At 42.1% G+C, this 19,577-nt stretch overlaps 1 protein-coding gene across 1 annotated transcript in view; it reads right to left on the bottom strand.

The window, feature by feature from the left end:
- The window catches only part of COX10 (cytochrome c oxidase assembly factor heme A:farnesyltransferase COX10), a 109,481-nt gene that overhangs the window by 81,121 nt on the left and 8,783 nt on the right, over positions 1-19,577 (bottom strand). Inside the window, exon 4 of the mRNA XM_007462644.1 lies at positions 6,758-6,882. Coding sequence (XP_007462706.1) covers positions 6,758-6,882 — 125 coding nt within the window. The remainder of the gene's footprint in view (positions 1-6,757; positions 6,883-19,577) is intronic.

Raw genomic sequence — 19,577 nt, 5'->3', positions numbered from 1 at the left:
AAAGAGACTCTGCATTGAAAACGCATTTTCTTTCTGACGTTGCTCAGTAATGCTCATCATTTGCCTTATATAAAAAACATATTTAGTTGGAGACTTTTTCCCACATGCTATTCAAAGACTCTGCAAAACTGATCTAGCGCAGTAGCTAATGTGAGTCATCTGAATAAGCCACAAGTTGCAGACTTCAGAAGCCTCGGAGTGAACGCAAGTTGCCCACCAGTTAAAACATCAAAGTCAAACAAATCACAACATTCAGAAGAAAAATACATTTCTCATATTGATTTTTCTTACACAGACGATATGTTCTATACATCACATCGCCAGTGTTCGCGGACATCAGCCTTCCTCTCCCAGAATACAACACCGAGTTTCCGAACCACTTCTGTTCAACATGGAAGATGAAAGTCAACTCCTATTGCTCAAGGCAGACTGCAGAGTCAAAACAAAAAAAAATCAGAGAAAGGGAAAACAGAGAAAGATGCTTTAGATATTAATCTCATATTCACTGGGAAAACAGGAAAATCTTTATCTGTCTCTCCTCTCACAGCTTAAAAGGCTGTGAATTTTCTTTTGCCCTACCCACCCTATAATTCAGAGCTCTTTATCCAAAGCTCTTCCTTTTTACCTTACTTCAGTCTCTCAAGTACTGTCAGTATCAAACAAAATACAGGTCTCTTCTTGACCCTATTTTATTCACACCTCTTGACCTCTTTCATTTCCTTTCATAAAAATTCTTCACCATTCTGATACACTAGATCCCAAAGATAACATGACCTTATCTCCTTTACCTCTCTAATTATAACCTACCTCTCAGATCTGAAACTCTACTTACGTTTTGTGCCTTTCTTGTAATTTTCTCCAAAATAAAGTCTCTGAGAACATCAATAGTTCTTCTTTGAGCTAAGTCTAGGTTATGAATTCATTCATCATTTATTTCATCTTTCAAAGGAGCCATTTTTTGAAATCCCATGAACCTAGATTTAAACAAACAAGCTAATACTTCCAAAATGCTTAGAACCTTACTTGGCATCTGGTTAAGTGCGAAATAAGTGTCAGCTGCGACTACTGTTATTATGGAAATTTCTTACTACTTTCCCTGGCTTCCCCCATAAATATTCCTTTTTTTCCCAGTATGACTTCCTTTGGAATTTCACCCTCCTGGCCAGCTATATGCTGTGGGAAGAGGTGATGGTCAGACAAGATCAGTAAATCATAATCACTGGTCTCAAGGAGTTCAGCGTCCCCTAGGGATGAGCTACAGATGAATAATTTCACTGCAACACCACAAGAGCCTATTAACCACAGTTAGGAAGTGATAGACTGGGAGCACGGTCACAAGGAAGAAGGGACACTGAACTGTCTCAGACAGGAGAGCAATGACCCATAGTTTGGAGGGATAAGGAGGCCGACTTTGGCTCAATAGGAGGAAGACATTTCGAATTATCAGGCTGCCCCTCAATAGAGCCAGTTACCCTGAAAGTAAATGGCAACTGTAGTATTCAGTATGCCAGGGATATTATAAAAACTAAAGAGATCCAACACAAAACAAGTCATCAAACTTCTTGAACAATCTACCGACAGCAGAGTAATAACGGAGGAAAATATTCTTGGTCTTATTTGCAGGCACACACACAGCACCACAATTAGCCTGACAGGAGATCCAACATGTAACTACAGAGAGGGTGAAGGTGAGGCAAGCCAGGTGACCTGGGTCCAATCAGTGCACTTAGGAGTAAAAAAGCCAGAACCCAAGCCCAAATCATTTGATACAAAGATGCTTTTACCACACCACATTTACAGTGAAAGATGGAAGGTGTAGGTGGGCTATGAAGAGAGAGACATAGGATTTGTCTAAACTGAGTTAAAAGGGGCGTTGTTAATAATTACACAAGGAACACCAGCATAAACCAGGCCACGTGGTCACCCCAGCCATCAGTGGGCAGTTATGTAAGAAGAAAGGTGGGCCAGAGACTGCCCGAGGCAGGAGCTGTAGCCAGGATCTAGAGTGAAACCAAAAGTAGAAATCATCAAAGCCGTAGTTCTCAACCAAGGGACTGTGGTCCCCAAGCAACATTTGGCAAAGTCTGAAGACATTTTCAGGTGTCACAACTAGGGGGTTGGTGCTAACAGCATCCAGTGGGCAAAGACCAGGGACCATGGGAAACACCCCAGGATGCACAGGACAAAGTTTTCCAGCCCAAACAGTCAAGAGGGCCAAGACTAAGAAACCCTGTATTAAAAATTAAAAGACCTGACTGTATAAACATATGAAACATCTGCACTTCAAAAAAACCCCAAAAAACTGCAGAAAATATTCCGACCTTACATGAGAAAAAGTTAATCCAATCTACGTACTTCGAGACTTCTTAAACTTTAAAGGCAAGCATCGGACAGCAAAATGGGCAAACAGAAATGGCAAATAAGCATTTAAACAGTCTCCCCAAATAAAAAACCACTCTACCTCCTGAGGAATCAAAACACTTTGAATTAAAAGGACACATCTAAGGTCACCTATAAACCTAGCACAGATTTTCTAATACGCAGCGTCAGTGATGAGCTGTCACACACTGCCAAGTGGAAGCATAAGTTGATTTGAAGCAAACAAACAAAAAAAGACCTTCAGGGAAGAAAATAAGCTGTACTTAAAATACATATCTTTTTTAATTTTTAATTTTTATTTTGAAAACTATATATCTTTTAATACAGGGGCACAATTCCAGGAATCTACCTAAAGAAATAGTTGTGGACATGTTCAAAGATTCAGCTACAAGAATTTCAGCTCAGCATTATTTATTTGGGCAAAAATTGAAAATCCCTAAAATGTCAAATAAGGAGAAACCGATTAAACAAATCATGGTATATCTATATAGGACTCTTAAATTCATGCTATATAGCAAATATCGACATGGAAAGACATTAATGACATACTACTTAAAAGAAAAAATATATAGAAAATATACATATTATATATATATCATTTCTGTGAGAAATTAACATGAAGGTATGTGCGTGAAAAAAGTCTGCACAGTAATAACATAAATCACAATGGTAAGCATTGATCTGTTTGGGTGCTGGGATACAAGCTACCAGAGCAGTGGATCTATTTGGGTGCTGGGATACAAGATACAAGGGCAGGGATTTTTGCTTTTTCTCTGCTGTGACTCACACACAAAACAGTGCCTGGCACAAGGGGACATAAAATAAAAAATGTTACTGTTATTTTTACTTACTTATAGTTTCTCACTGATGTGCAATAAACACTTTATTTTCATCATAATTTTAAATGTTGCTTTTAAAAAGAATAATTCAACGGCAAAACAAAACATTTTACAAACAGAAATGGAAATAATGCCACCTACCCCACAAGGTTGTACGGCTTAAATAATAATTTACGTAAATACGCTTTGTAAACTCTAAAGCATTGTATGAATATTAGAAATTAGTTATTCTGCTAAGATCATACATTCCAGCATTAAATCATTTTCATATATGCTTTGGCTGGTAGCCTTTCTCTCAGCAATTTCACTTCCAGTATTTTGTCCTTTAAAAACAGAGGTGCGTGTGGCATTACTTGTAGAAGCAAAAAGTTGCAACCGGAGAGGATTGGCTGGGAAAGTTGTGGCACATCCATAAAATGGAATCACTGTTAAAATTCATCCTGTAGAAATGCACTTACTGACATACACTCTTGGCCTTTATTTAAAAAATTCATATATGTGTAACATAAGTAAAATAATCCCCAATACAGCTTATTACAACAATATCTGTTATGTCAAATAGCCAAGAGTTGTGATGATAATTTTCTGATAATTCTTATCTTTCAACTTGTTAATTCATTCTAATTGAATTTATTCAGCTTCTTCCTTTTGGTCTCTCGTTTTACAAGATTTGATCAGTCAAAGCCATCTATATAACATTTTATCTTCCAGTCGCTGAATTTTATGGATTGCTTTCATACTTGGAAGGCATTCCCACTTTCAAGCTGCCCTATGGCTTTAAATGAAGTATGCGTATGGTTTACAAAACATGGGTGTAATTCCTTTTTATATTGTCATGTTAGTGGTTTCTTACATATACATGAATCTCTTTATGCATTAGTCAGGGCTTCATAAATCAGAAGCTAAACCTCATTTTCCCTCCTTAAAAAAAATGTAAGAACTGTTTTCCAACGCTTTATTTTTCCTACTTTCACAAAGAGAGATCACAGAAGCAGGGTACGAAGAAGAAATCCTCAGAACTAAATGAATAACAGCTAAGAGAAGTATTAAAAGAAATGTTACTTGAATCCTATTATAAACGTGACGGAAGGACATTTTCTCCGTATAGAACTCTATGAGAAGCTGGAGAACGTTCGCGCACACCAACCACACATCTGCATTCTTTCAGTTGAACGCCAGCTCCCTCAAAAAGGCAGGAAGGGACTTCCCTGGCGGCCCAGTGGTTAAGACTCCATGCTTCCAATGCAGGGGGCGTAGGTTCGATGCCTGGTCAGGGAACTAAGATCCTACATGCTGCGGGTCGCGGATAAAAAAAAGCAGGAAGCGCTTCCTTTTTGCCAAGGACTATTTCTTTCTTTATCTGCTGCTCAAAAACTCAGGCAAATCCTTGTGGCCTTGTGCTCTTCGTTCTGCTTACACTAAAGAAAAGCACTAATGAAAATCGCCTCACGTTCCCTTATTTTAATTTTATGAGACTGCTTAACAACACTAGAACTAAAATATTTCCAACGTTATTTAGAAAATACTGTAATTTAAGAAGCTAACTGATACCATAATAACCATGAAATTCGACAGCGGTGGAAATCATTGAGATGTTTTAAGTATTACAAGGCTTCCCAATGAAATCACAGTCCAAGGCAAGAGGAAGGAAGCAATGTGATGAATACAGTAAGATGAAGAAATTATTCATGCGTCCAATAGCACTGATGAAGGGCGGACGCCACGCCCAGCGCTGCTGCAGGGGGTGTGAGAGAGTTCCAGAAGAATAGGAGGACGGCTGTGTGCATGAGAGGCAGGCCGGGCGAGGAAACCAGCCTACGGAGTCGGAGGCGACGAACGGAAGCGACAGGCACTGCCACTTGTCAGCACAGAAAGAACCCCAGCAGTTTAAAACCAACAGAACCCAACTCACCCCCTGAAGCAAACGTACTTCCTACAGACTGCGAACTAACATAGCCATCTAAGCTCATTTAAACTTCTAAAATTTCTAAAACCTTGGTTTATGTTCAGCTTCCACAAATTTCTGCCTAAATGTAAATCATTTATTTCCTCCAGATATTTCTTTGCTACAACTGAAGGGTTTTTCCCTGTGATGAATTCTTGAACCACCTTTTTCATTCTGGTGGTGGTGGGAGCAGAGGCAGGCAGCTCCAACTCAAGGCCATTCTGTATTATCTTTTATAATATTGGGGCATTTCTGAACCATTTGATGCTTGTTAGTTTCTTGTTGTTTTCTGAGTCTCCACACTTTTGTCTGAAGCCTCTATTTAAAAATTCGTGTAATTGAAACAGAAGACAGCAGTTAATATCCCAAGGATAAATGCAGTTCTTCAATTTTTAAAAGGAGCCTGAAAACTAGAATGTTTTCCTGGCTTAATCTTTTGACCCAGATTTATAATTACATAAAAGTAATAATTTAAAAAATATTTTGAAACCTAGACCCCAAAATAGCCACATAAATCCATTTTGCTTGTACCGCTTTTTATTCCAATTTTCATTAAAAACATGTTCATTGTGAAACCATGATCATTCTCTTAGCCAGGGAATATGGGAGGGCAGCAAAGGGTAGGAGCAACTTGGAAGAGATGGCATCATGGTTTACAGGAGGGACAAAGGAGCAGGGCTGTTTGAACCTCACTGTAAGACTGTTTTGATGTTTAAAATTGTAACAGAAAATTAACTTTATTTGAAATAGATTGATCCTTCTCCAAAAAGCTGATAACACATTGTAAAAAACACAATGATGTTAGGCATTAGCGAATGGAAACGCTCATGTTTTTCAGACTACCAACTCACGCATCCACTCAGCCAAGCTGTTTTCCTGCTGGTAACTTGAATTCCAGTTTTAAAAGCGTGCCAACTCCTCTTGGGTGTTCTGGTGATGAAAATGACTTTCTTTACGTTTTAGCCAAGACTTTTCCACCACAGCATCTTATGAGAAAGCCACAAGGCTGGGGCACCCCACAATGACCAGGCGGAGGGAAAAAACTATTTTAGAGAATCACTTTGATGTTTAAAATGATACATAATAGGGAGGGGAAGATGCATTAAAAATAATGTGCTAATTAATTTTTTGATATATTCTGATTCCACATACCAAGTTTACTGAATAGTGAATTTTTGATTTTTTTTTTTAAGCTGGATATGCTTGTTTAAAATACACTATTTTGCATAGTGGTGGTTTAAAACGCAAACAAGTCAAACCAAAGAAAGAACAGCACATAATAATGTAAGCTCAGGGGAATGTACCTGAAGTGGGTAAGAGGAGAAAGTCTGACGGCCCTAAAACACTTCCTAACCCCGAATCCTGGTCATTTGAGGCAGATACTCTAACACTCTCTCCCCTGAAAATATCTGAAAACCTTTCACCTCAATAGAAAAGACAAATTGATTCTGTGCCCCAGACCTTGTAGGACACAGGTTCACAGGACCTTCCCAGCTACAGGTGCAATTCTGGAAGGTTTTTTTTTTTTTATGTGACAATATCATCATCTAAGAAGTAACAAAATCGTGATCCAGCTGAAAGGTGACACACTGACCTGATTGATGGAGTTGGCAGCGCAGGAAGCAAGGCCAGTTCCGACAAAAGTAAGCAGGAAGCAGGGCCAGTCAAAAGGTACTGGGGCCAAGGCAAATCCGGCTGAGGTGGTGCTGACCACGAGGGCTGCAATACAGAAACAGAGCAGAGCTCGTCACCACGCAGGGCCAGACAGTAACGGCCAAGCAAGCCCCCTCCATGTGAAACAATCCACTACAACAACATGACCTGTAGGCTGATCTTTCATTAAAAAAAAGTTTTACAAAACATTTTTCTGATTATAAAAACTATATGTGTTCACTATAGAAAAATGCCAATTTTCCTTTAACTCCATTACACTCAAGAGTGAAAAATAAGATAGGTATTTCAGATTCAGTCATTCACTTATTCACTCAACAAACATTTACTGCACACCTAACACACAATCAGTACCGTGCTGGACATGAGGCATTGTTCTGAGCAGGTCAGACTCTTTTTTGCCTCAAGGTCCTTGTACTTTTTGTTCCCTCTGCCTCTTCCCATAACTGGATCCTTCTCGTCCTTCAGATCTTGTCTTAAATATCACGTCTTAGGGAGAACTTCCCTGACCATCTCACGTGCGGGAGGCCCTCCCCAGGTACATCACCCTTCAATTTCCCTCCCGGTACTTGTCACACTCCAGCGCCTCCATGGAATAATAAGCCCGTGGAGGCAGGAGCCCTAGCCATACCTACCTAGCAAGAGATGCGCAAAACTCAAGCAGCACCCTCCTTTGCGGAGGCTTGGCCCTCTTTCCAGACATCACAACATCAACCACTAAGCCTCACAACAGGCCGTGTTCTAGGATCAGTCATCTTGTTTTGCACAACTCAGCAGCCCTGAACATGGGTTCAGTGGCTCCTCACGTGTCGCCCCACGTGTGGTGACAAGCCAGGACTGGGAGAGGAGTCCTCAACACCCAGGCTCCTTCCCAGCAGTACCGGAAGAACAAAGGGTCCATGGCATCAATGCGGGAATTCAAAGGAAAAGAGACAGCAGGGTTCTCCCTCTCAAAGTGGAACTCAGTAAATTGCTTCTCTCCATAGAGTAAATCAGTTGAAATAATTCTTGACTCTATTTTGAGACCTTGAATCTTAGACCAAAAGTAGACTACTGGGCTTCCCTGGTGGCTCAGTGGTTAAGGATCCGCCTGCCAACGCAAGGGACACGGGTTCGAACCCTGGTCTGGGAAGATCCCACATGCCACGGAGTGGCTAAGCCTGTGCGCCACAACTACTGAGCCTCTGCTCTAGAGCCTGTGAGCCACAACTACTGAGCTCATGTGCCTAAAGCCCGTGCTCCACAACAAGAGAAGCCATCGCAATGAGAAGCCCGCACACTGCAACGCAGAGTAGCCGCCGCTCGCTGCAACTAGAGAAAGCCTGCGTGCAGCAACGAAGACCCAACGCAGCCAAAAATAAATAAATAAATTTATTTTAAAAAAAGTAGACTACTTATAAACATCTATGGTAGTTAAAAGAGTGTAGAAAATCCATGATAACTTTCTCAATATATAATTAGTAAAATCTAGAGTCACCAAAATAAAAAACAACTTTAGATGTCTCTAAATATCCAGGTCAATATTTTGTATTGTGCTTTATAAATAAGTTTTAAAAATCAATTACCACCATAGTGGAAAAGATAGCAACACAGTCACTGAACTGTCAAGCTAAAAATACTGTAAAAAGAAAATTCACTTCATTTAAAATTGAAAAGGGTATGTAGACACACAAAAGCAGTGTTTTTCTTTTTATTTGCCCCCAGCGCATGACTGGGTAATGGACAATAAACACAGAAAGCACATCAAATTTTTTCTTTCTTTCTTTCTTTTTGCGTTACGTGGGCCTCTCACTGCTGTGGCCTCTCCTGTTGCGGAGCACAGGCTCCGGACGCACAGGCTCGGCGGCCGTGGCTCACGGGCCCAGCCGCTCCGTGGCACGTGGGATCCTCCGTGATGGGTCAAGTAGTAAGTTGAGAAGAGATAGAAAGCAGTTTACAAAAGAATGACAGAGAGAAAAGGACAATGTTTTCTTTTCTTTTGTTTTGGGGTTTTTTTTTTTTTTTTTTGGCAGTACAAGCGCCTCTCACTGTTGTGGCCTCTCCCGTTGTGGAGCACAGGCTCCAGACACGCAGGCTCAGTGGCCATGGCTCACAGGCCCAGCCGCTCCACGGCATGTGGGATCTTCCCAGACCGGGGCACCACGAACCCATGTCCCCTGCATCAGGAGGCAGACTCTCAACCACTGCGCCACCAGGGAAGACCAGGACAATGTTTTAGTAAGACTTAGCAATGATTAAATTTACAAAATGGAAATACTGCCTCATTTAAAAATATACAAATTGTAAACGGTAATACACATTAAAAAATGTGTATTTTTTTTATAATACAGGGGCCATTATTTTTTATAATACAGGGGCCAGTATTACTACAAAGGAAGAAATCTGAATTTTGTAACACATATCTAAAAAAAAGATCAAAAGCTAACAAAGAATGTATTTATACTTACTTCATCAAAGCAATTAATTTAAAGAAAAAGAAAGGAAAATTGATAAATTGTAAAACTGACCAAAGCAATACTCTCACACAGCACTGCCACAATGGTAATTAAACTGTTCATTGATTTCCTGGGATTCATTACATGGAATCATTTTGCAGCACCAGGATCTCATTAACAGTGAATGTAATATATTCTTTCATTCACAGCACTTGAAATTATATTTTATTTGGTAATCTCATATTGTCCCTTCACAAATAAACATAAAATCAATGTTGCCAGTGAAGTGTGACCCATCCAACAGAAGCCCAGAAGCGCTGTCCCGCAGGCCCAGGGGTGATTCTGGAGGTCCAAGGAAGAGGGATACCCCTACCCCGATGAACCCACTCCCACCTGCCCCTGGCTGGCGGGTGGAGGTCCAGCCCAGTCACAATCACCGCCATGCAGAGACTCAGCAGCCACCTAGGGAGGTGCATGGTGACAAAGGCAGCCCTGACACCTAGCACAGCTGCAGCTCTACCCACGACTCTTTTTGGAACCATCAGGCTGGACCTAAGACTGGTCAGGGCCACGTCCTCCCAGATGCCATCACTGACAAGGAGTGACCAGATGCGGTCTCTGGTCTGCCTGCCTCCTTCAGGGAGAAGCTCTCTATAATTAAAAACAGGTTGTTAGATTTTCAAACGGTCGCAAGCAGGCACACCCTGGCTGGCCCAGAAGAAAGCAAGCCTCCCCGTGTGAGCTACCTGAGGACCACATGGCAAAGAAGCCCAGGCGGCCGCTAGGAGCAGAGTGGTCCAGGGACCTCAGACGCAGAGATGCAAAGGTATGAGTTCTGCCAGCGGCCCCCGAGCCCCAGGGGAGAAGCACGGCCCCGGCCCACAGTGATTTCAGCCCAGGGGGACCCTGAGTGGAGGATCCAGCCAGGCCACACTTGGACTTCCGACCTTTAGCAACTACAAAGTAAGAACCTCGTGCTGTTTTAACCTGCAAAGTTTGTGGTAACATGGTTTGCAGTAAGAGAAAACGTGTGATACTGTAACGAGGGTGGCACTTAAGGAAGACTAGACTTCAGGACACAGAGGACTGACCGGAGTGGAGGAAAGCTCACTCAGGAACCATGGAAAGGCCACTGCAGGGAACGGGGTGGGCAGGGAGAGGACCTGGCAAGGGTGGCAATGGTGCAAACATTGGCGTGAGGGATCTTAAGGCAGTGACACGGGCCTTCAATATGGAATAAGCCAAATGGGTACAGCAGAGGAGCGAAACGCAATACAGTGACTCCAAGAATAATAAAGCCCTAAAAGGTCAGAGGGAACTTAGGGTCAACTAGTCTCATCTCTGTCCTGATGGAGGAATGGACACTATCCCTGGATCTGGCGACAGGAAGCGGTTTCTCCCCAGGCAGCCCTGCACAGAAGGGCTCCAGCTGTGGGACGGGTCTCTCTCTCTCTCTCCCAGATCAAGTTAGGACGACTCCCTCGAAGCACCTCCCTCTGGATAGAACCCTTGTCTCTGGAGCAACACCGAGTTAACCTCTCTTAGTACAACCTTCAATCATGCAAATGCCACTACCCACAGCCTCTGTCTCTCCAGGCGTACTGTCCACGGGACCAGCCATGTGGAGCCTCCATGCTCCTGTCCACACTGAGGGACACCTTTTAGAGAAACACTAGTTTCTAGTCTAACAAAAGCACTCGGCACAGTGCCTGGCAAGTAATAAGGGCTTAATAAGCAGTGGTCGTGGTAATTATTAAAATGTGCTTCAAGATGATGTATTTTTCCAGCCACTACGCTTAGACTTAATATTTGAAAGCGGTGTCTTAAGGAACTCTGAGAAACAGCAAAACACTTCACACAAGCTCCACACGCCTCTGTCTTAGAACGTCCAGGGGAGTGCCCGGAGTGCAGTCCTTAAGAAATGCGGACTAACCATGATAGTGATAAAAACAAGACTTACATTTGTGAAGCACTTTGCAATGCCAAAGTGCCTTTACATTTATTTAAGTCCCAGAAACACTGCACTTATGGGGAGAAAACATGAGAACTTTCACTTATATTTGACTTCTCAACCCTCTCTTTTAAAACACACACTTTGTATATCTTAAAATGAATATAATACATTGGTGTAAGAATGCATGAATTTTACTTACAAGTAACTTTACATTTTTGTTATATATGACATATTTATATACAATAGCATAAACATTTTATAAATATACACACGTGCACTTAAAACTTTTTTACTGATAAAGTACACGACTAACTTTGCAGAAGCTTGCTCTAAAATGAAAAGCAAGGCAAGCATTGGTCGGTATTACGTCTGATTTTATACACGGAGATCCAGGCGTCAACCAGCGGCAGTGAACTCAATCTACCGTCTAACCCAGAGTCATACGCTGTAGGCATAATATTTGGCTCTCTGCTTTATGGGATGTACTGTAGCAAGTACTCCAAAGACTCATTTTCAGAAGAAAATTCCACTAAAGGAAGGGAAGATACACACACACACCACCCAGCTGATCACAAAACCACCACCAGGCCAGCAGGGCTCGCAGGACACCGCATCCCTGCGCATAATCCACGACGCCCCTGCAGCACGGGTCTCAAGGGGGATGGCCACAAGTCCCAGAGGAGGGAGCCCCACGCTGAAGGGACGCCCCCTGCACGTCCTGGGTGCACATGTAGCCAGGCTCCCCAGCTCCAGCTCACAGTGTGCTTTCCAGGGCAGCCAGGAACCACTGAAGGGTTTTGCCTTTTCCAATAAGCAATAGGTTTTCTCGCAGCAGCAGCTTTGTCAGGAATGATTTTTTTTTTTTTTTTTTTGGTAAAGGCTCAATACTCTGAGAACTGTTGGTCTCTGAGCATAAGCATAATGGAGGCGCTTTCTTTTCTGAGATCGTCATTTAGAAATAACTCTAACGATTATATTAAAACACTGGTCATCTACATCCTGCTTTATCTCTGTCTTTCAAGGCCTCGCTATTTTTCAGCCCTGGCCCCAAAAGAATGAAGTGAAAAACAAAACTCCAATAAGTCAATTTGGATAGTTATCAACTCTGATAAAAGATCTGCTCAAGACTGAAACCACTGGCTAAATGAGAGTTTAAGATTCTCTATAGATTTCAAATTATCCTTGTGATCTATTACATCTCATTATCCTTGATAGCAGATACTATGCAATATTATAACCCAAATCCTACAAGCCTGTGATGAATCTCTTGAAAGCTCTTTTATGTACAAAGCTGCCCAAGAACAGGCAGTTAATGAATTTGTATGTGGTTTTGTTCACCGGTGGCTCCAAGCAATGGAATGTTTTTGTTAGCAGATCTCAAAGTTCAAAATTATACAACTTAATTCAGAGGCAAGAATTAAGTTTTTTCTGATTTTCAGACGAGCATGTAGTTTTACTTGGTAGCTGTACTTAATGATTTCTTCCTCTCTCTTCATTTCTGTTAACACCGTAAGCTTCAAATGGTTCAATGTCTAATTTAAGAGAGATTTTAGCCTCCACAGCTTGGCCGTGTTCCGCGAACGTCCCGACAGTTATCTTACCCACACGTGTATGGAGGAAGGTGGCGATTTCTACGTTTATTGTTATGTTCAGATGAAAAGTCAATTGATGAGAGACACGGTACTTTCTTCTCAGCCACATTAAAGCCTGTCAATCAGGGGGTAACTGATTACAAACCTTAGCCACTTCTGGTTAAAAGATAAAGACTTTTTAGTGGAGACTTTTAATAACACAGCTGCAAAGCTAAGAACTTGCCGGGCCTTCCAGTTTTCCCCTTTCTGTTTTTCATACTCAGTGACCAGAGCTGGTCTTAAAAATCCTAAAACCAAATTAAAACCCCTAACTTCAAATTTATTGAGCAACACTGTTACCAAAATGAAACATTTAAGTACAGTCCCCAGGAAGCGGTGGGTTTGCACCCAAACAGCATTCAGAAAAGGAAGATGAAATTGCTATCAGGTCGGTGATACACATAAATAAAACACATAAATAAAAGCTGTTTATATCCAAGTTAATTATGCAACACCGAGTGAGACCCTAAGAGTGTTCTTTCAATCAGTTTTTCCTTGAACCATCAAAGATGTTCTACTTTGTCATCCTATTTTTAGTTTTCCTTTTCAATAAAGAAATTTTTCTTTTCAAGACACTTAATAACCAACACTTTACAACATTTGTAACTAACTAAAAAACATTTCCATAAAACTGATGCTTATCAAGCTTTTAAGAAGTAAAAACACTTCTTCTGAAAAATGAGTTTGGCAAGAAGAAACTGTTAGTTGAGCACTTTTCATTAAAATAACGAAGATTTTTCTCAGTTTCATATCAATGACAACAGGTGAAGGTGACACTATACAAAGCAGACAGAGGAAATCTAGGGGCCCCAGGTCATCTAGTTCAAGTACAATACTTTTCAGTCACCACTAAACATTTCAACTATTATATCACAGTAAAATAATTATTTGTAATTAAAAGGCCAAGCTGTTCCAAATTCTACAAATGGTGGCAACAGAGTTCATTAGTTTTCTTTTTTTCCCATCGAGCTTCTGCTTTTTGAGCACCTATCATGGGCAGAGCAGGAGCGAGGCCCTGGCAATTCAACAAGCCAGGAAGATGGATGTGGTCCCAGGCCTCCTGGTGCCCACAGGCTGGTGAAGATTCAGACAAGCCAGCAGGCATGACCACAGAGCGTGGGAGCATGTCAGAGGGTGCAGTTGCGGACGGACGCTGTGAGGGAGGTGAAGGGCTCCTGACCGAGTGCCCGCTCACACTGAGCTCAGAGGTGTGACCGAAGGCTGAGGAGGAGCTGGCCTGCGATGGGGAAGCGGGGAGACGTGACCGCGAGAGGCAGGGCGACGGCAAGGACAAGGCCGCAGGGTGACGGAGCGCCAGACAGACCTACCCTCCTCCCGTGCCCGTGTGAATACAGATAAAAAGTAGGCCCCTGTATTATTTTTTTAGCAAATCACTGATATGTTAGCACTCCTCTTTTCATTCTTAACTTCCCAATTCACTATCCACCCCCTTAAGATATAAAAAAATAATGCTATTGAGCAAAAACTATTTTTAGTACTTAGAGATAACCTTGTAACATTTTTTAAATTCACTTCTGTAAGTTTTTCATTCCTTAATCTTAATAAATGAGATGCTACCATGTTTTGCTTTGAACTGGAAGCCAAGCCCTTGATAACACCCCCAAATGCTAATTAGGCACCTGGGCATTTCTGACCTGCAGGGTTGGGAAGCAATCATCTGGTCCCCTCCAGAGATGCAGTAACCCGCCCTCCACAGAGGAGGGAGGCCTGCTTGCGTTTGCAGAGTCTAAGAGGACTCCCAGGTGCCACGGGGATGGAGCCATCCACTGATGGGGCGGGGGGGCGGTCGGGGGAACAGGCAGAGGGGAGAAGAGGCAATGACAGGTGAGAATTCAGATAAATTCGGTTAGCAGGAAGTTGCTGAGTTCCCACTTGATGAAAACTAAAGCTCTATTTTTTTCTGAAATGGAAAGCAAGGTAGTTTGCTGAGAATGAAGATGAGGTGGTAGAGAGGTGGTGAATGAGTTCTCCAGGTAAGAAGAGCTCCTCAAATGTGTTCTGGGGACCATGCCTACCAGGGCCCTCTGTTAAAATACAGATTCCTAGGCCCCATCCCAGACCTTGAGGGAAGGGGTTTATGGAGATGAAGCCCAGAAATCTGCATTATAACAAGCGATTTGAGGAGTTTCAGAACCACTAAAGATAGTGAAGTCCCCTAGGTCGATGATGGAATTTGGGGTGAGGAAGAAAACTTAGGATGCCAAAGCCTTCAGTGACTGTTAAATGCAACAAAGAAAGGAAAGAGGAAATTCCATGGGACCACCTGGCTCGTTCCCTTGTTTAGCTCACGTTTCACTGTCAACCTAAAACCTACACTTTTCAAGGTAGTCCTGGGCTAGGTGGCCTTCCTCACAGCACAGTCCAGGGTTGACAACTCCCCAGCACAAACTAGGAGTCTCAAATGTGTATCTGATTATCAAGACGACAGGGAAAGACTGCCAACAGATGGCTACACGTCCACAACCACCACTGGGAAAGTGCATGTTGAGGTGGCAAAGCAGTCTTCATTTAAACACGTAACATGTGAAGTGCACGTGTGGTGTAGTCCCAGAGCAGACCCAGGGGTGCTGTTCTATTTTCTTTGGAAAACTGGGGGTGAAGAGGTGGGCAGCCCTGCATCCTCTTCCTGGGAAGGGATACACTGCATAATGAGACAGCCCGGGGGGTGCTGTGAGAATACAGAGAAGCTGGATACCGACAGAGTTGACTAGGCTGGACTTCAGATGCTTTGGCTTTTTAAATGATAGAGGTAAAAATTTTTTACAACCTCCCTTTTAGCTGTAAAGCCATGCTGTACAGTCCTGGCCAATGAGATATAAGGAGACATTCCTATTAAAAGCTTCCCTTCCCAAGTAAAAAGGCAGCACGGCTTGAGGGATCTTAGTTCCCTAACCAGGAATCGAACCTGCACCCTCGGCAGTGAAAGTGTAGAATCCTAACCACTGAACCACCAGGGAAATCCCTAAAAAGGCCAAGTCTCATAAGGAGGCTTCTGCTTTTCTACACCATCCCCTTTCTTCATTCTTTCTGCCTGGAACATAACATGATGATGGGGGAGTGGCAGCTATCTTGTGGTCCTGAGGACAAAAGCCACAAGCTAATGACAACAGAGCAAAAAAACAACAGCCAGCTATGTAGACAACATCATCGAGCACTAGCTCTGGGCTCCTAATTTCAGACTCAAGAGAGTAATAAACCCTTTATTTGCTTAAGTCACTGTTCTTCAAGTTTTCAGTTACATGGAGCTGAGTCCATTCTCAACTCATAGCTTTTTCTCCTTCTCTTCTTTAAAGTCGTCAATGTTTTTTTGAGAATGATTAACATCCACGTGAAATTTACTCTACATTCTTCGAGCACCTACCACACCTCTTACACTTACAATCAATCCAAATAACATCAAACTGAATTTAAAACAATTATATCAATAGAAAACAGAATAGCTGAGATAAATGCATGTTTCATCTAACTTAGAACACTGGCTGAGGCATCTACGTGGCCCACTCCTACCAGAAACCAAATGAAATGATGGAATAAAAATGAAAATTGGAGAAAAACCTACATCAGCAATAAATTAGGTAAAGAGAGGATACTAAAACCCTCAAGAAATGTTTGTTAAATACAGTGCAGATGAGTTGAAATTGAAGACAGTTGCTGAGAGCTGACTTATTACTTTCACTATTTGAATAGCAGAAAATTACACTACCTTAATACTAAGTGGGAAGAAAATGGATAAATATGGAAAATAAAGGCTATCTGACGGGACCCTGTCTTCCTGGCTGGTGTGGAGGGTGAGGGACCAGAAGCAGAGGCCAGGGTGGACCACGGCGACACGGACCCACTTCATGCAAGAGCAGGACTGTCTGGAGGCAGCTGCATCACAGCTGGAGGGAGAGAAAAGCAGTCACACCAGAGAGAAAGCAGGGCCTGGCCCAGACGTACTCCTCACAGAGCCGAGGCAGAGATGAATCTGAGGACCTTAACCCGAAGAGCAAGCCCCTGCACAGCAGGTATGCCCGGCAGGCGGGGGCACTGGGGCAAAAGCTGGGCACAGACACACTGTGTGCTGAGCGTGGAACGGGACGGCACGAGAATCAGACTTGGGAAAAAGTAGGATGCTGGCTCTGTGGTTTCAAAAACACGTTGGAAAAACCTTTTCAGAGAAAAAGTTCCCTTGCTGGTTGCCTCTGTGTCTCCTTTGGGCCACAGGAATGTTTTACCAGTAATGGAAACTGAGAGCCTCTATCCTCAAGCTTAAAACGCAAGAGAAGTCCAACAACACCATGTCAAACTGGGTGGTAGGTTGTCATGTGCTTTTGTGTCTTCAGACAACACTACTTATTAAAAGAGAAGGTCATCAAAAACAGGGTGAGCACAGGGACACAAAAAGATATGCACAGAATCAGAATTTTTTAAAAAGTACAGAAAGCATTTACATTATGATATTACTTTTGTTTAAAAAGCAAAAATATCTGAATGGCATGTATAGAAAAACATTCTAGAATACACCAAAATCATCAAAATGGTTATTATTTTGAGAGGGTAGACTTATAAGGAGATTCCATTCGTCTCACTTTTGCTTATCTATATTTTCTATTCTAAAAGTAAACACTAATAAAAATACTGCTTTAACATTTAACAAGCATATAAATATTAAGGTATTTATTTCAAAATATACATTAAAATTAAAAAATTAAAATTCTACTCAACTAATATTTTTATGAAAATGAGAAAAATCCTTTATGCAGTATCTGAGAGCTGATGATTACAGTACGTTGACTTTTAAAAACTACAAGCAATGTAAAATAAAATTGTATCCTCTATTCTTGTTTTTTTTTTTTTCCTTTTAATAAAAAGCAGCATTCTAGGTTCTAGGGGAAAAAAAATCTATACACTGACAGACTGTAGTTTATATCAGTTCCATGGACAGCCTAATCTATTGGTTCCAATAAACAATCTATTTTAGTATTCTGGTCTCAGAAAATGTGTTGTAGCTTTTCAGCACAGACATTATTCAGGAAAAAATTTCTGCTTTTTATTGACACATATTAAGTATAAACTCAGCTGAGTCACCAAAGCTTCTTATGATCCTAATCCAAATAAAATTTCTTCACCCCAGTGTGGTCCTTGCAACAAACTCCAAAAGCATATTGTAAATAGTTCAGCTGGCAAGAGAAACTCAAGGGAGACATATTATTACTTCTTTATAAACTCAGTCTTACTTCCTTTCACAGAAAAAACATATCTTTAAATGGCATTATCTCCTGCAAACTTTGGCCCAGATCCTGGCATAAATGCCAAAGCATCATCCCACTGCCACCCTCCTATCCTAAAAGGAAATGTAAAGATGTCACTGTGTGGCTCACTTAGTCTACAGTTAGTTATCCTCGGCGTATTTCAGCTATAAACAGAAGGAGGCAAAGAAAGGAAGACTAGCTCTCTAAAAGTGATCACTGACTCCCAGGTATTTCTGTCTCGGCTGTCATTAGCTATAAATGAATTGCCCAAGATATTAAGAGTCCAAAAGAAATCAATTTATAGATACCAGGGATTTTCTTAAAAAAAAAAAAAAATCCTGCTGACTCCAAGACATGTGTGAATTCAAGTAATAAAATAAACAGGGAGGTAAGAGGTCAAATAAGAAGGTCGGGGTCACCCAAAGGGTGCTGCCTCTTTAAATGGAATAAGCAGAAAGAAATGACTTTAATTCAATTAGCTCGTCCAGAAGCCTGGGCCATGGAATATATAAAATGCTCTGAGGAGAAATTTACTGCCCAGGGCTTTTCCATCTGTGGCTGCAGGGGAGGCTGCTGCTCTCTGCCCCCTCTGTGTACCTCGCCTGTGCACATCTCTCCTGTGTGGTCCAGAGCCCCCAGCTGGCTGCTCCCGTGCCAGTGGTGGCAAGGGCTGCTCTGGCTCATGGGAAGTAAGGGGCGAGCTCTCCCACATCCTCCAGGCCACTGGGGCTGAGCCTGGCCCTCTGCCTGTGCAACCCTTCCTTCACTTTCTCGAAGGGTGGTCCAGGACCACCGGCATCACATCATCTGCACGCGTGCCAAAATGCAGAGCTTTGGGTCCGGTCCCAGGCCTCTGGGAGTTGATCTCAGCGGACAGCAGAGGTCCCGTTTGAACACACATGCCACGTATGCTCCTTAGCAAACTGACACCTGGGGACTGGTAAGTCGACAAGCAACATAAATAGAGCACAACATGTACCATTAAAGAAGGGATTTAGTCATTGCTTTAGATTTCAGACACCATGTTTTAAATATCAAACCCTGCATCTGGAATGCCTATTCAGATATACAGCACTATAAGGTACAGAAAAGGAAAACCAATACAACATCTGGTATGAAGGGAAGGAAAATGTTCCCCCAGTGACCCCCCCCCCGCAAATGATCCTAAACCAGTTATCATCCTTTCCTATCTGTCCCTAAAGAAATAAGCATTATGAAAACAAACTTTAAGACGTTATTTTACATTAATTATTTAAAGTACCTCATTTGCGACTCTAACAAGAAACAGTGATAATTAGTTCCTGACTTTGCAGTCTGTCAACGCTGACTTCCCAACTGCCAAATAAAATAACTTCATAGCCAGGCATCTTAGGAGACCTCTACCATTTAAGTGTTGATCGCTTCCTTTATGGACTGGCTTTCTTTTGGCTTCCATGACAAAGCCACTTCCTCTTTTCCTTCCTCTGAC

The sequence above is a fragment of the Lipotes vexillifer genome, unplaced genomic scaffold, assembly GCF_000442215.2.
Source record: "Lipotes vexillifer unplaced genomic scaffold, Lipotes_vexillifer_v1.1 scaffold982, whole genome shotgun sequence".
In the NCBI taxonomy this organism is placed as follows: domain Eukaryota; kingdom Metazoa; phylum Chordata; class Mammalia; order Artiodactyla; family Lipotidae; genus Lipotes; species Lipotes vexillifer.
Note: the sequence above shows the minus strand (reverse complement) of the source record. Positions and strands in the feature narration are given on the sequence as shown.